We start from the raw sequence: 16,820 nt of genomic DNA on the forward strand, positions 1-16,820 counted from the left end.
ATTTTTTTACCCATGTAATTGATTTGACCCTGGCAAAAATGTTTCTAGATAGTTCGTTAACACCGGTCGACTCCGACTAGGCCATTTTTTTTTTTTTTTTTTTTTTTTTACCGACATAGGCAAAAACGCGGAAACTAATTCGGTCATAAGTAATTCGTTTACTACGGGGAAAAAAGAAAGAAATTTTCCGAGGCAGGAAAACAAATAATACATTAAAAAAAAAAACACGCGGGAGTAAATCATGACCGCGATAGCGCATAAAAAAATGTTCAATCTTTATCATCCATTTCACATCTCGATTGACCTTTTTGCAAGAAACATAATAATAATAATAATAATAATAATAATAATAATAATAATAATAATAATAATAATAATAATAATAATAATAATAATAATAATAATAATAATAATAATCGAATAAGGCTAAATAAAAATGAACTCGAAAACGTGCAATAAACATTAAAAAAAAAAAAAAACGATTGATAAAAATTAAATAAAAAAAAAGTTACAAAATGCAATCAGTTAATAAAACAACAACAACAACAAATGATAATAATAATAATAAATACATGCAATAACATTTGTTTAGTATTACGACGTTCATGCGACGAGGTTTTAAATGAAAATCGAAAAACCGTAAATCGATATCTCGAATGGAGAGTCGAACGAACGAGAGAAAAAAACAATATTTTTTTTTAGATTTCCTCGCCATTTTTTCAAAAAAGGAAAATTTTCTCTTTTTCTCTCTCTCTCTCTCACTCTCTCTCATCGATATAATCCGTAACACATAACATTGATAATTTAAATATTAAATTAACTTATTATGTTTCAAAACATTCATCGTCTCCTTTTCCATTTTTTTTTTTACAGCAATATCGATTTTACAAAAAAAAAAAATGCACACGCGCGCACACACTCCTCTCTCTCTCTCTCTCCCTGATAACACACACACGCACGCACACGCACACACAAACATACAGATATATTTATAAATATTTATTTTTACTAAAATAAATTTGACAACGTTTAAGAAATAAAATAATCGGCATAGAACGAGACACACACACACGCACGCACGCAATATTTATTTATTTATTTATTTAATTTTTCTTCTTTATTTTTTTTACATTATTTTTCGAATAAGCGAAAATTCATACGATTCAATATTATTATTATTATTATTTACTTATCAGCAATGCAATGCAAAAAAAAAAAACATTTTGATTACGAAATTTTATTTATTTTTTTTGAAATAAAAACGAAAAAAAGGCACGTCGTTAAAAAAGAAAGAGAAAATAAAATAATGTAAAAACTTTAAAGTTGTTTTTCCCCCCCTCCCACTCCCACTCCCACGCCCACCCCCCGGGATATTCAAAATCGATAAATTAATTCCAGAGAGAGAGAGAGAGAGAGAGAGAGAGAGAGAAAAAGAAAAAAAAGAGACAGTAAATTAAAACAATAACAAATAACAAAAAAAAAAAAAAAGTTTTGTTTTTTTCAAAACAAAAAAAAAAAAAAAAAAAACAGAAAAACATTTATATCGATTTCGACGATTGATGCAAAAGAATTTTGATTCCTCCTTAGCCTTCAAAAACAAATTTACAAAAAAAATCAAAAAAAAAAAAAAAAAAAAAAAAAGGAAGAAGAAAGAAGAAAAAAACAAAAAAAAACATTAAAAAAAAAAAAAGAAGAAAATTCACAAAAATTTCAAAACAACAGTGATTCAGTGATTTTTTTTGTATAAGTAAAATGCTCGCGTATATATTAAATTTTAATCACGTGATCACAAAACACTATCAAACTCCCCGAAAAAAAAAAAAAAAAAAAAAAATTTACAATCAATAATCGGCGTAAGGATATTATAAGTCACGACCCTCCACCCTCTTCCCCCCCCCCCAAAGCCGGGTATCACGATGGCAACATGGCGAATTATTTAAAAATTCATTTTCTCTCGGAGAGTAAATTAAAAAATTAAAGTAATTAAGAGTTCTAATTAGATCAGAATCCGTGTAGGTATAACTTACTCGCGAGTTATCAGCTGACGTTATATTTTCACGCCTTCCCCACCTTCCTTTGCTTTGTAATTTTGTTCAAACGGAAAAATTCATTCTTCCCCTCCCCACGTTCGACAATTCGGGTGAAAGAAAAGGAAAGGATACGAGGAGAAAAAAAAAAAAAAAAAACAAAATGGTGCGGCGACAACGGAAGCGAGAAACGAACAAGAAACGAGATATCTCGAAAAAACGACTTGGAAAAAATTACTAAAAGCGTTAATAATCCAAGGTCACAGAACGCAGTGATAAATGATAACAACTCCGACAATCACACCCACGACCGGATCATCATCTCTCGCCATTCAATTATTAACGTCCAATCGGTAAAGGTCCTTAAAAAAAAAAAAAAAAAAAAAATTTAAACCTGCAAAACCGTTTTCCCCATCGAATATTATCTCTATGAACAAACTGTTTGTTGCAAACGAATCCCGCACGCGCACACACACGCACACACGCACAACCGAATTCACCACGACGAATTATTATTATTATTATTATTATTTTTTTTTTTTTCGTTTCATGAAGATGTCTGTCTATCTAATGAAATATTTAATAGGTAAAGAGAGACGCACGATTTGTTTGACGTCAACGTTTACTCGAGAGAGAGAGAGAGAGAGGAGGATGGGGAAAACACATTCATAATTTTCTGCGAATAAAAATAATACACACACACAAACATACATTCTGCAAAGAATAATAATAATGATAATAATAAAAAAACCTGCCAGAAGCAACGCACGAATAATTATATGGAAGTTATCCAATCAGGTTCTTTATTTTTTCTTCTTCTTTCAAACAACGTTTTTTTTCTTATTTGAAAACAATACCAAAAAGTGAACCCAACCAGCGTGTGTGTGTGTTGTTCAGTCTCGAAAACACGGAAACCGAATTTTAATTCAAAAATGCGAATATTAATAATAATAATAATAATAATAATAATAATAATAATAATAATAATAATAATAATAATAATAATTTTTATCCACGTATTCACGCAATTTTTTTTTTTAATGTATGTATTTTTCAACCGTTTTTCACCAACGACGACGACGACTATGAGTAGAATAACAATGAGTTGAGGAATGAAAAATTTTCTCGTTTTAATAGCTAACAGAAAATCGGAAAATCGATCGATGTGATTGTCACGGTGGTGATGAACATGATGATGATGATGATGACGACGAGAGTTGACGCCGAATTTCAATCACGTAGAGAACAAAAACATGACGAGAGAGAGAGAGAAAAAACGAATTCGTTGATAACTCTCTCTCTCTCACACACACACACAAGAAACAAATGAAAATTATTATCGGAAATTTTTAAACGGTTGTTTGTTTTAATGGTAGGTATGAAGGTAGGTAGGTAAACGATAATCAAAAATTATCAGGACAGTTAAAACAACAACAAAACGAAACAAAACGAAACAACAACAAACTTATGATCATTCTTGAATTTTAACCGTTTCATTCAAGCCGCAACAAAGTTTGTATTAATCATCACCGACACCGACACCACCACCACCACCACCACCACCACCACCACCATCACCATCACCATCACCATCACCATCACCATCACCACCACCACCACCACTACAACCACCACCACCATCACCACCACCATCACCATCACCATCACCATCACCATCACCATCACCACCACCACCACCACTACAACCACCACCACCATCACCACCACCACCACCACTACAACCACCACCACCATCACCATCACCATCACCACTTCATCACACAATTAATAAAGTGAAAAAAAAAAAAAAAAAGAAGTAAAGAAGGAAGAAAGTTTACGAAGACCATTAAGTAATATGGCGTATAAAAAACGAAAAAAAAAATTAGCAAATGGGGGGTAAGGGGGAAAGGGATTTATTTAACATTACAATTTGAGTTCTCCCCCCCCCTTTTTTTTTTTTTTTTTTAAATAAAACGTGAATGTAAAATATAAAATTTCCATTACGAAGTCGTCGTTTTAGAAAAAAAAAAAAAAAAATTTATCGATCTGACAACACGATGGAAATTACAACACAACTGAAACTTTTTTATTTTCTTTTTTACATTTAAACCAATAAGTCTTTTTTTTTTTTTTTTTTTTTTAAATTCCGTATTGGGACTTATTGATGATGATAATAATAATAATACCATTAATAATTTATCGGGGGCTCCAAAAAAAAAAAAAAAAAAAAAAAAAAAATTTCTCTCTCTCTCTGTCTCTCTTTATTTATTTTTTCCACGTAATTTTTTCTTGTTTTTTTGCCGGGCAAACGTCACATTTTTTTAAGGAAAAAAAAAAAAAAAAAAAAAAAAAAAACGAAATCAAATTTTCAAACTCAGGTACAAAAGAAAATATTTTGAACTTCGTCTTTATGTATCTTTTTGTCTCTCTCTCTCTCTCTCTCTCTCTCTCTCTCTCTCTCTCTCTCTCTCTCTCTCTTCTTCATAACGTCGTTAAATTATTTTTCTTTTCTTTTCTTTTCTTTTTTTTACACGAAGAGTTTCTATCGGGCACCTGGTTAAGTCACGAATTTTTATCTGCGCCCAATTTAATCTCTCCGTCAACGAAAAAAAACGATCGTTATTATTATTATTATTATTATTATTATTCTTTTTTCTTTTTTGAAACCGAGGATGAAACTTATAAATTTCAAAAAAAAAAATTAAAAAAATTCTTAGCGTTCACTAACATCAACTTTTTTTTTTTCTTCTTCTTCTTTACCGTTGTTTCCATTACTACTCGCGTTTCTATTCTTAATCGATATCAATGTTTGTATTGAAAATTATAAAGCAGTTGCCAATAATAAAGAAAATTTTAATTACGACAAGAGAGAGAGAGAAAGAAAGTGTTTATTCCATGTTCTACCCACCGCCCTCCCTCACCTTCCTCTCCCCATCACCCATTTAAGAAAAGAAACCGATATAAAAGAAAAATCGATGTGATAATGAAAAAATCAAGTTTAAAAAAAAAAAAAAAAAATTATTTTCCTACTGCTAACTAATCAACTATTAATATTTTTTTTGATAACTCTTAGTTTAAAATAAATTAACAGCAAAATAAAATTTGCAAATTCATACTCACACACACACACACACACACACACTCTCTCTCTCTCTCTCTCTCTCTCACTCTCTTAATGTCGAATAATAAAACTGAATGGTTGTGTGTGTTCAAACTGCATTAAAAGACAAACTCGTTTCAACTTTTTTTTTTTTTTTTTTTTTTTTTGTGTCCATCAAATGCTAACTCAGCTGTTAAACATGAAATAAATTTAAATTTATACTTTCATACACATCAATACATACTTTTTCATTTTAATCGAGATGCACATTTACTTTTTCTTGCAAAGTACAAAAAAATTTTTTAAAAAATCCTTTTCGATTCAATGTAAAATTACTGACAGTAAGAAATTTTTTTTTTTTTTTTAAATATTAGAATTCAATTTACATATTAATGTAATGGATAAAGACTCGATTAAAAATTCAATAGAAATTCATTTGCTTTATGTACAATATTGTGTATGTGTGTGGCTGGTTGGTTGGATTACTAGCTTACAGTATCTATTGTTTAAATGAATTAATAATAATAATAATAATAATAAAAAAGGAATAAATTCTTAAATATTAATAATAATAATAATAATTTTTTTTCTTCTTCTTCTCTTCCTTCATTTCTCGATTTAAATTCTTGAACAAGTTTTACAGGGTTCAAGGTTTTTTTTAAAAATTAATAATAATAATAATAAAATAAACAGGCTTTAATTTACACATTAGGTGTACACACACACACACACACACAAATATTATTAAGAAAGTAAATATAATTAAAAGTATTAACAAATAAATTTTTTTTTTCGAAAAGACAAAATTGTGAATTTACTCGAAATGAAAAAATATGTATAAATGTATGCAAAAAAAAAAAAAAGAGAAATACTTTTATGATTGTAATCATTATTTGAGATTTAATGTAATCTATTTATAGGAGAGCAACATAAAATTGTATAAATATATAAAAAGGCCCTTTTTTTTGTCTAATGTTATTAAGGTCTTATGCAATTCATTTGCCTAGGAAAAAAAAAAAACTGACACGAACAAGTATGAGTTCTGTTCAGAAAAAAAAAAAAAAAAAAAAAAAAAAACAACTTTCCATTAATACATTATAAAAAAATTATATAACAATAGTGTGTTATAATTTCAATAACGAGTTTTATTGGTATTCAAGAAATAAAAAAATTGTTCGAGTTGGATTGAGTTAATTTAAAGAATAAGGAAGAACAAGAATAATCTTGACAAGCACAAGTGAGAACCAGCATACGTCAAGTTAGATGACCTGCTTGAAAAGCGATCAATAACGACAAAATGTCTCCGATTAATGAGTGAGAAAATTATTATTATTATAATTACATTTAAAATGTGACTTACAATCTAAATGTTTTTTCTTCGGTCCTATTAATTCTTCAGTTGTAGCTTTACAAACGGATTTTGCCAGCCCTTGGCCGGCAAGACTGTGTCTCGCGGCAAGCAATCTGTCATTTATGGTTTGACCAGCCATAATAAACTCTCCTTGTTTTATTCACTTAGTAAATAATTATCGGGGATCACTCCCCCGTGAATAAAAAGACACGAATTTATATTAAATAAAATATTTATACATCTCGAATTTCACTGGCACAAATTAAAATGGCGGCGTAAAGTGGTAGATAGTGACGTCACAATTTTTTTCATAAAAAAAGATCGAAAACCACGGTAAAAACATTTTTCTTTTTTTTTTTTATTTTATTTTTTAAAAAAAATAAATAAAATTCATGCTAAATAAATAACCGAATGGAAAAAAATTTTTTTTTTTTTTTTTTTTTTAAATGACTAAATTAAAAAATAATAAAATAATAATAATATTTCTAAACGATATCGGCACACCTTCGTTAACTTACAAACGACGACCAGTTATTATACTGAAAGTACAATGAGAAAACGGCGACTGCATAAATATCACCGCCCTCTATAAATATGAAAAGTTTGATGACTAATATTTTAAAGCCTGTACCGGTGTAAATTATAAATTTAAATTTTTTTTCCATCAAGTTTTTTTCCCCCTTTTTTTTTTCTTTGAAATTTTGTTTAAATTAAGTTTAAATAAAAGAAAAAAAAAATACGTTTTCGCGCGATAAATTTTTTTGATTATTTACTACTTACTATTATTAAAATAAGTGATTAATATTTTGATAACTTAAGTGTCTCAGATAGTATTATTATTGATATAAACATTGAATTTTAATTTTATTTAAATTTATTTTGAAATTATTTTTTGATTTTTGTAAAGCTACCGTTATTAAATAAATAAATTATTTGGTAACTACATTCAAATTTCTTATTAAAAAACGTGTAATATATCAATATTCAATCATAACTTTTTTTTTTTTTTATGAATTAAAAATTAGTATAATTATCTGTTAATCAAAAGGTTTGATTAATTTTCATTCTGATAAGAATGTTTTTTTAACTTGGGATAAAAATTTTAATGTGAATTAACCTCATTAGGTGAACAACAATCACAATTTTTTTTTCTAAATTACGGTTAAAAAAAAAAATGAATTTCACAATATTGTTTGGAAATTTTATTTTACTCTTGACATTATTAATTAATGTCGAGTCGAAAGGAGATGTTAAAAAACTTCAAATAGGAATTAAGAAAAGAGTTGAAAATTGTAAAATGAAATCGAGAAAAGGAGATTTGCTTCACATGCATTACACAGGCACATTAGAAGATGGAAAAGAATTCGATAGCAGCTACCCGAGAGGTGAACCTTTTACATTTACTTTAGGATCTGGACAAGTTATTCGAGGATGGGATCAAGGACTCATGGGGTTTGTACGATATTCAAAATAAGTTTTACAAGTATTAATTTCATATAATTAATTCAATTACCTTTTGCAGAATGTGCGAAGGAGAAAAGCGAAAATTGTTGATTCCTCCCTCATTGGGATATGGAGAATCTGGTGCTCCTCCTAGAATCCCTGGAAATGCTGTACTAACATTTGAAGTTGAGCTTGTTAAAATTAGTAGAAAAGAAGAATTGTAGTTTTCACTCTCTCTCTCGAGAACAAATAAATGTTACTTTTTCAATATAATAAATAAATAAATGATGAATGTCTTTTGATTTGGAATATTTAAAAACAAAATAAACTTAATTATAATGGCCTTAAATTTTGTATATATTGTAATTATCATTGATCTTTACAAACTCCTTCTTTAATGATTTTTTTCAATACAAGTGTGATTACCCTTTCGAGAAATTTTCCTTAATCTCTCATTTCCTGAATTTCATCTGGTGTAATGTGAATCTTCAATTCTTTTTCGACTAAAATATCAGTCAATTGCATTAGTTTAGCTGGTAATAATAATATACTTTCCATGTAGACACCCTAAAAATAAATATTTATTGTACATGATATATATTAAAAAGGGTTAAACATACCTGTAAGGTTTAATAACAAACCTTATGCCACGGACATGAATCTATGGCTTGAAGTTGAGCAACTTCAAGTTTTTCATTCGCATATTCAAACAAATATCTTAATCTCAAACAGTGAACGATTGCAGATAATTTCCCTTCACCCGATGCCAAATTATTAAATAAATTTTTCATTCTGTTTTGGTAAACGTCTTTGTCTTTGTTGAATTTATCCAAAGCCACGCACGTTAGAAAAACGGAGCTCGTCGTCGATGGACGTGAGAGAAAAATTTTATTTATCGACAGCCATAACGTGTTAATATCGATGCAATTATTTGCCAAAAAGTTAAGAATTTTTAAATTTTCCGGATACGATAAATAAACCGTTTGAAGTGTTGTTTTAACGTACAAAAAATTCGTTTTTTCATATTTCCAAATGATTGACAAAACCGACTCCCACAAACTTTCCTTTATTTGTTCTGTCAACGTACCGGCGGTTTTACCATCGAGCAAATTGAAAAGTTCGTTATAACAATTTTTCAAACATGATGATGTTTTCGTCAGAGAGATTAACCACATGTAACAAGAAATCCAATCGACAATAAAATTGGGTAACAATAAATCCTCCAGCGGAAATTCTTCGGTACAATTTAACTCTCCAATTAACTCGATACTCGTTTGTTTAAATGTTTTTTCTGCTTGCACGAGAGAATGTATGTTGACTTCGCTATCGAAACTGACGCCATTTCCTAAATTTATTAATAAATTTATTGCGTCGTTCCTTTGATCTTCACCGATCAAAACTTCACAATACGTTCTGTACACCGTCATGAGAGAATTTCTTTCGTGATTTTCCAATTTCAAAACGGGCGGTTTTGATGATATTAACGTTTTTAAAATTTTTATACAATTCGAAGGATTGTTTTTTTTATATTGCAACAAACAATATTCGTTGTAATAATATAAATTTTCCCTAAAAAAAACAAAATAAATTGTAAGTTTCTCCAGTTAAAGCCTTTCCTGCTGTTCTATACTCTCTCTATCTCTCTCTTTCTCACCTATTTTCTGGATTTTCTAAAAATTCCTTAAAAAAATCTTTGGCTGACTTCCTGTTGTCTGGCAATGTGGATAAATTAAGACTACTCAGTGTGTGTAACCACCTTTCGAATCTTAACCACCAAATTCCTATAAATATTTTTTGTTTCCCATGTAAAATTTGAAAACATTGTTTAAATGTGAATGTTATTAAATCTAAAAATTCATTTTGTCCAAAGAGATTTCTCAAATATTGAGGCCCTCTACTGAGTTGTGTCAACGATTGTAAATAATCAAACTGAAGACTTAAGGCAGGCTGAAAAAATTATCGAGTGGTGATAAAAAATAAAATAAAAAAATGTTTTTTAAATATATTAATTTACTTACCGACGTTAATACCGACGATAAAAAATATTCGGGTGAATCAAATACCCATGATAAACGATTTGGCACCAATGTTTTTAAAATGGTATTCGAAGATGGTAGTAAAGGAACCTGAAAATGATAAATTATATATATATAAGTTATTGCAAAGATAAACTTTTCTCCAAAAATATGTTTTTTATACCTTTAGTAAAATAATAAATGTAACAATTAGTTGAAAATGAAGATCCGGATGAAAATGCCAGGTAAAATTTACAATGTTTTCCGGTAATACACAACGTTGAGGATAATCGATTGAATCAGCATCCGGCAAGAAATGTAAGCCTTCTCTTATTCTTTCCAACTGACTCCAAAGTTTCCAAACAGCTTGTTTTTCCTTACTGACAACATCATCTTCGAGAGCTTTTACTTTTTCATCAACTGGTATATCTATGTTTAGTTGAACATCCGTGTTGAATTGCAAAACTACTTTTATTATTGTCCATAATGTTTCCCACTGACCGCAATTATCCAAAAACCTGCCATAATGAAATAATAATTCTGAAAAAAAATAAATCCATTCATAATAACATAAAAATAAATAAATAAATAATAAATATACATGTATGTAAAATATACCTAGAACATTTTTATCTCTTGAATAAATATCAAATTTTTTTTCATTTTGAAAATTTAATAATAATTTTTCATACAGTTGAGAAACTGATGGTACAGTACATCGAGCTAACGAGTACTGAGTAGTTGTCATTAATCCCAACCATAAAATCATGGTACCTCCTGAATCAGACAATATAGAATCAATTCTTTGAGACATCTGAAATAAACAAAAATAAAAATATTTAGTTATGAGAAAAAAAAATTTATGTCAAAAAAAAAAAAATTTGTAAAAAATAAAATTACTTCTTCTGAAGGTAAAACATTAGTGCCTATTTTTAACCACAAAGTCTGTAATTCGCTATTACCCGGATTATGCTTCACAGCTTTGTCTAATATATTTAATTTATGTTGTGCAGCTGCTCTGTCTCTTTCAACTTTTGTTTTGTATGTAAAATGCTGATAATGATAAAATTCATCCTGTAAATAAAAATATAAAAAAATCCAATAGGAAAAATCAATTTTTTAATAATTTTATGTACAAAAAAAAATTTTTTTAAAAAAAGTAATTACTTGATAATTTACAAAATCAATCCACAGATTAACATTGTGCGGATCATCGGCCAATTTTTGGTTAAATTCTTTTACTTTTTTACAAGCAAGTTTTTCATCTTCTAATGTTATTTCCATTTTCCTTTTTGTACTTACATTTCTAAAATATCTTTTTATTTTTTTATTTTTTTTTTTAAAAAGATTTTTCGGAAATAGTCCCGATTTTATTCGTGTATACCTGTAAAAAAATTATTGTTTAAAGCATTTTCGAGGGAAACAATTCGTCATCAAGTATCTTATCTTATAACTAATTAACTATTGATTTCTAAAACTTGAAAAAAAATTATTTAAAAAAAACTGAAAAGCTTAAATAATAAAGCAGTAAAATTGAAATAATAAAAAAAAATAAATTATATATATAAAGTGCATTTAAATGTTTTTATCGTTACTCACATGGGTCTAATTTCTTTGGGTACAACATGAACTCTAGCTAAACCTGATAGCCCTAATTTATCTATAATTAATAATCCATTTCTATCCAAATATTGAACTTTATCGGCATTTTCGTTCAAGTTTTTTATTAATTTTTTTATTCTTCTTTTCTTTCTACGTTTTGGAAATGGTCTGTTTGATACTTTTTTTTTCTTTTTATCATTATTATTATCATTTACTATTTCTTTATCATCTAATGTGCTTTTTGGTACAGGAAAGCTACTGTTGGCGAGCCAATCGTTTTCATCTGAAAGTAAAAAATAATTTCAAATTTCTTCGTAAACTAAAAAAATAATTTTAATTACAAATTTTTTTAAAATACTTTTAGAATGTTCGTTATTTGAATTTTCAGATAAGTCTGAATAGGCTGGAAACAGAGACATAATTACATATTTTTAAAAAATCAACTTTTTTTTAAACTGATATTTACTTTCATAAAAATTATAGAATTTTGTACCTTTTTTATCGTGGCACACGGAAAATTACAAAAATTGCAGTGGAATTAGAATTTTCTAATTATGTTGACAAGAAAAAAATAACAAAATAAAATTTACTTACAAATAAATTTTAGTCAAGTACCATATGTTTAATACTATCGGCAGAACATAGTTATGAACAAATTAAATAGTAATTTTTAAATATTTTATTTATTGGGTGGACAATGACTAGAAAAAACTAAAAGGCAAGAAATAAAAAAAATAAATTTTTTTCTTTCTTTTTTTTCTTTTTTTTTTAAATTTACCGATCAAATGTCACGAACAATTAGTTTGCGATGAAAATTAGTTTTTTTTTTAACAATATTCAATATGTCTTTCTAAATATACTCGTTTTTGTTTTTAATAGAAATTGTAGATATCCTTACATGGTCACTTCAAATGTAATTGTTTTTTTATAAATTATTACCTTATGTCAGTGGTGAATAATTTTTTGTGGTTTAGTGGCATTGATGTAAATTACTCAATTTTTTAATTATGACAACTGCCTTAACAATATGGTAAAACAAGTGAAAAATTAATTTTTAATTATTTTAATTAAAACAGGTAAGTATTTAAAAAAAAAAAAAAAAAAAAAAAAAAAAATTAAGTAAAACCGATATTACTTAGTAAAACGAAATCCTCAAAGTTTTTGAAATTTTTCAGGTTCCTTATTTATTATTAGTTTAAAATCACGGAATGCACAGTAAAAGTCATGTTCATATCATGGATTTTAACAGTATTATGTTCAATATGTCTAGGAGTTTTAATAACTCTGATTTTTCAGTATTATGTATACATAAAATATTTCCAGCAGCAAGGAGCTACCATACCAGAAAAAAAAATAAAATTAGAACCTTTTCAATTACCCAAGGTAAACATTTTTTTGTTGCATTGTAATAATTATTATTATAATTGTTTTCAACTAGTGGTAATAAATTTAAATTCAAAATTACTTAATTTAGGTTCTGTTGGATGTTATACATTGTAACCAGCTTGTCACAAAAGAAAGCTGCGTTTCTTTAAATTTAATGCTTCAATTTTTATTTCACGAGCTTCGAGACACTGAAAAAATTAGGTTATGGTTTCGAAAAAAATTATGCATAGAATTTGAAGAATTATTATCTAAATCGACGATTGGAAAAATGGTTGGAAATATTAAGGTAAAATATAAATTTTACCTTAATATTTAAATATTCAGTTAACCATAATTACATTGATTCTTTTCTTTTTTTTTTTTGTTAGATTGTTGAAATTGATTTAGGTTCAGAATTTCCAGTGTTAAATAATATATCAATACAAGATGTTAAAGTCAATAAAGATTATTCTCATATTGATGTGTTGGATTTAAAACTAGATGTCAATTATTCAGGAGGTTTTAGACTAGTTGTAGAAGCTAACATGCTTTTAGGAAAAGCAGCTTTAATTTCTATTCAAAGTAATTTTTTTTTTTTTTTCTCCCCCTTTTTTTTTTTTTTTTTTTTTTATTTAATTATCGATTACTTTATTAAATTTAAAAATTTTAGTTAATGAATTATATGGAGAAGGCAGATTAGAATTTACTCGTTTGCCTTATTCCCACTGGTCTTTCACATTTTTTAACGAACCTAAAATTGAACTTCATGTTGAATCATATTTCCAAGGAAGACCATTCCAACAAATCACAAACTTTATTTCTAGTCAGGTATTTCAAAAATAAATCAAAAACAGGTAACTTATAAAACTCTTTATCAATAAGTGATGAATTACAAATGTTTTTAATTGCAGATTAAAAAAACGCTGAAAAAAAAACACACATTGCCTAATTACAAAATAAGATACAAGCCATTTTTTACATCTTCTCAAAATAGTACTCAACCGGAACAAATTCCAAATGGACAACTTCATATGATCATTCACAAAGTAACAAGATTAAATGAAATTGCTCCAGAAATGTCGGAAGTTTTTTGCACCAGTGGCATAGGTGTGGAACAAACTTTATTCGATAAAATAAAAATATTCATTACAATGTTGCATTTTTCCAAATAACTTATTGTAAATCATTCTGTTCTAGGTCGAGTGCCATGGATAGATATAATCAATTATGGCAAAAACAATTATTATTTAATTGATATTGTTATCACGAAAAGCGTTTTTCAAACAATGGGTTTTGTTTTCAAGCAAGAATATTTAGAAGACAAAAATCAAGTTAGTTTTGTTTGGAGGGGGGAGGGGGAAGGGGGAGGGGGAACAATAAAGAATAATTGATAAAAAAATTCTTAACACTGATTAAAATTTTGATTGTTTTAGAATTGTATTCTTGTCGAAGATTTAAATCAAAATATTCCTAGCAGTCGAGAGGTTGGACTCAAACGAGAGGATATAATAGTTTTCATAGATGGTAAAAAAATAACTTCGATAAATCAGGTTCAAAAATATATTAAATCAGCAGCCGTACAATTTACAATTAGAGCAGAGAGAAAAATTCGTGATAAAGTAATTGAAAATTTCAATGATAATATAGAATCTCATTCCCTACCTTCTTCTCCTCTTTCATTAAGTTTACGTAGGCGTAAAGGATCTGAAAGTGATGGTTGTAGTATTAATTCCACATTAAGTAAGTAAATTAAATGTTGTTTTAGTCTCATTAAAAAACAATCTTTTAAAATGTCCGTTTTTTATTCAGGTTCTTCCTCAAACAAAAGTCAAATGAAACGACCTGCATCTGATATTGGTAAACCGTCAAATTCACTCATAGAAACAATTAACGAAGAAGAAGCAGAAAATATATTGAAACTTTACAAATCGAAAGTTTTATTTAACAAACAAGTGAGAAACGAATACAAAACCCATTGTTGTAAGGTTGTCTGGCATCGTGACTGATTTATAAAAAATGTCTTTTTTAGATTATACAATTTGAAGAAGTTGTAATATGTCCGGTCAAAAACGATGATAGATTTATTAATATAAATGTTAAATATAACGAATGTAATTCCAATACCGATAAGTTATTAGGTTTCGTAAACATTCCATTAAGTGAAGTTTTAAATGCTTACGATACATTAAGATGTTTAAAATTAAAACCTCCTGATAGTTTTTCCGCCAGTAACGTGTGAGTATTTAAAGAGACATGTTCACCTGATAACTTGATGATGGTTTTGGAAAAAAAAATAATTTTTTTTTCTAGACGAAATCATCCTTTACTAAGTCACAACGGTTTCATTCCATTGTTATGTTACGGAGATATTATACTCACTCTTCAATTTCATCCATCGCCGGATGTGATCGGAAATGTTAAAAGCGTACCGGAAATAATCGAACCTAGTTCGGTGACACCTGAATCGGAAACACCCAGTCAGGATTTCGAAGAGAGAAAACACGATTTTGTAAAAACACATTTTCAAACTTCGACTCAGTGTGAATTTTGTGGGAGAAAGGTGAGAAAGGTGATGATGGATTTGCCGTCGGGAAAATTTAAATTTTCCGATCATTTTTTTTTTAACGATGAATTTAATGTGGTTGCAGATTTGGTTGAAAGATGCGGAAAAATGTAAAATTTGTGGTATGACGTGTCATAAAAAATGCGTTGCTAAATGCAAAGCAAATAAAATATGCGTTCCACGTTCGGGTATTTAAATTTTTTTTACTTCGACCTAAAAATTAAATTTTGCAATTCGAAAAAATTTAATTTCGATTTTTCCATTTCGATAGATTCCACTGTTGGAAACATTGGAGAAAATTATAATTACGAAGAAGATGGCGTTCGTGCCAGTCTTACGCCGGAACCTGGTTCCTCATCTCGCGAAAGTACTCCTCAGGTATAAACGCATTCAATTAAAAATTTTTTGAAAAGGGGAATTATTTTGTAATTGATTCGTTTTTTTTTTTTTTTTTTTTTTTTTTTAGCCGACTCCTACTAAAAAAAGACTCGGTAACCTTTTGGCAACGGTTGCCAGTCGGGGATTGAAACGTGTGGGTTCTGCCAACAATTTGACACTTCCCGGTGACGCGTCCTCAAATTCTCAATCTCGAAGTTTACCTCCTTCCCCCCAACAATCACCGTCTCCCAGCAGAAAGGTATGGTTTAAATTTAACGACGACTTTATCGTAGAAATGCAAAAATTATGCAAAAAAAATTATTATAGTCATCTCTTCCTTTGGAGTTGAGCGAAGAAATTTCCGAACTTTTACAAGCGCTAATGGAAAACGGATCGGATTCCGGTGACATGATGGATTTTGCCAAAGAAACGGGGAAAACATTATACGAGGACCTCAAATTGGACGAAAGAAAGGATAAAATAAACGAAATGGTTAATAAATAAACGGAAAATGACGTTAAAGAACCCAATCGAACGGAAAAAAATAAAAACTTATTTGATGTAAATTTACAGATAAATAAATTGAACGTTGCAATCAATGCGGAAGCCGACACGAGAACAACATTGGTGAGAGAAGAACAAGTGGAAAAAGATCAAACGAACAAAGCGAAAATAGCTTTTCTAATTGGGAAAAGCGATGAAAAAACTCAAGCTTTGGCCATATTAATGTTACATTTTTGTGCTGGACTTCAACACATACAAGATTTAGAAGATCAAGAAGTAAGAAATTAAATTGAAAATTAAATTAAACACGTGAAGAATTGTTTCTACCAAAAAAAAAAAAAAAAACTCTAATCCGTACTCTCTATTACGCTTACAGAAAGAAAACGAAATGGCCGAAGAAATAAAATTACCACCGACGTCATCATCATCATCATCATTCGGTGAAATCAAATAAATTCTTACGTCTTCCGAT

General features: G+C 28.5%; 4 protein-coding genes across 4 annotated transcripts in view; 2 read left to right on the top strand and 2 right to left on the bottom strand.

The window, feature by feature from the left end:
* The window catches only part of Phum_PHUM491870 (Phosphatidylinositol-binding clathrin assembly protein LAP, putative), a gene marked incomplete at both ends in the record, with an annotated part of 14,540 nt that extends 7,923 nt beyond the window's left edge, over window positions 1-6,617 (bottom strand). Inside the window, one exon of the mRNA XM_002430571.1 lies at window positions 6,488-6,617. Within this exon, the coding sequence (XP_002430616.1) occupies window positions 6,488-6,617 (130 nt within the window). The remainder of the gene's footprint in view (window positions 1-6,487) is intronic.
* Window positions 6,618-7,652: 1,035 nt separating this feature from the next.
* Window positions 7,653-8,145, top strand: Phum_PHUM491880 (FK506-binding protein 2 precursor, putative; the record flags this gene model as incomplete). The annotated part of the gene is made up of 2 exons (XM_002430572.1): window positions 7,653-7,930; window positions 8,001-8,145. The coding sequence occupies 2 exons, from the start codon at window positions 7,653-7,655 to the stop codon at window positions 8,143-8,145; spliced, it is 423 nt and encodes a 140-aa protein (XP_002430617.1).
* Window positions 8,146-8,365: 220 nt separating this feature from the next.
* On the bottom strand, window positions 8,366-11,220 carry Phum_PHUM491890 (uncharacterized protein; the record flags this gene model as incomplete). Its single annotated transcript, XM_002430573.1, has 8 exons — window positions 8,366-8,488; window positions 8,563-9,490; window positions 9,576-9,868; window positions 9,940-10,047; window positions 10,121-10,476; window positions 10,555-10,750; window positions 10,837-11,010; window positions 11,104-11,220. The coding sequence occupies 8 exons, from the start codon at window positions 11,218-11,220 to the stop codon at window positions 8,366-8,368; spliced, it is 2,295 nt and encodes a 764-aa protein (XP_002430618.1).
* A 1,542-nt stretch (window positions 11,221-12,762) lies between these two features.
* On the top strand, window positions 12,763-16,802 carry Phum_PHUM491900 (uncharacterized protein; the record flags this gene model as incomplete). Its single annotated transcript, XM_002430574.1, has 16 exons — window positions 12,763-12,921; window positions 13,013-13,210; window positions 13,293-13,485; window positions 13,574-13,731; window positions 13,815-14,010; window positions 14,101-14,234; window positions 14,337-14,643; window positions 14,713-14,855; window positions 14,933-15,138; window positions 15,214-15,463; window positions 15,552-15,654; window positions 15,738-15,844; window positions 15,933-16,103; window positions 16,172-16,336; window positions 16,418-16,624; window positions 16,725-16,802. The coding sequence occupies 16 exons, from the start codon at window positions 12,763-12,765 to the stop codon at window positions 16,800-16,802; spliced, it is 2,775 nt and encodes a 924-aa protein (XP_002430619.1).
* Window positions 16,803-16,820: the final 18 nt, after the last annotated feature.

This window comes from Pediculus humanus, genomic scaffold, assembly GCF_000006295.1.
Source record: "Pediculus humanus corporis 1103172108260 genomic scaffold, whole genome shotgun sequence".
NCBI lineage: Eukaryota > Metazoa > Arthropoda > Insecta > Psocodea > Pediculidae > Pediculus > Pediculus humanus.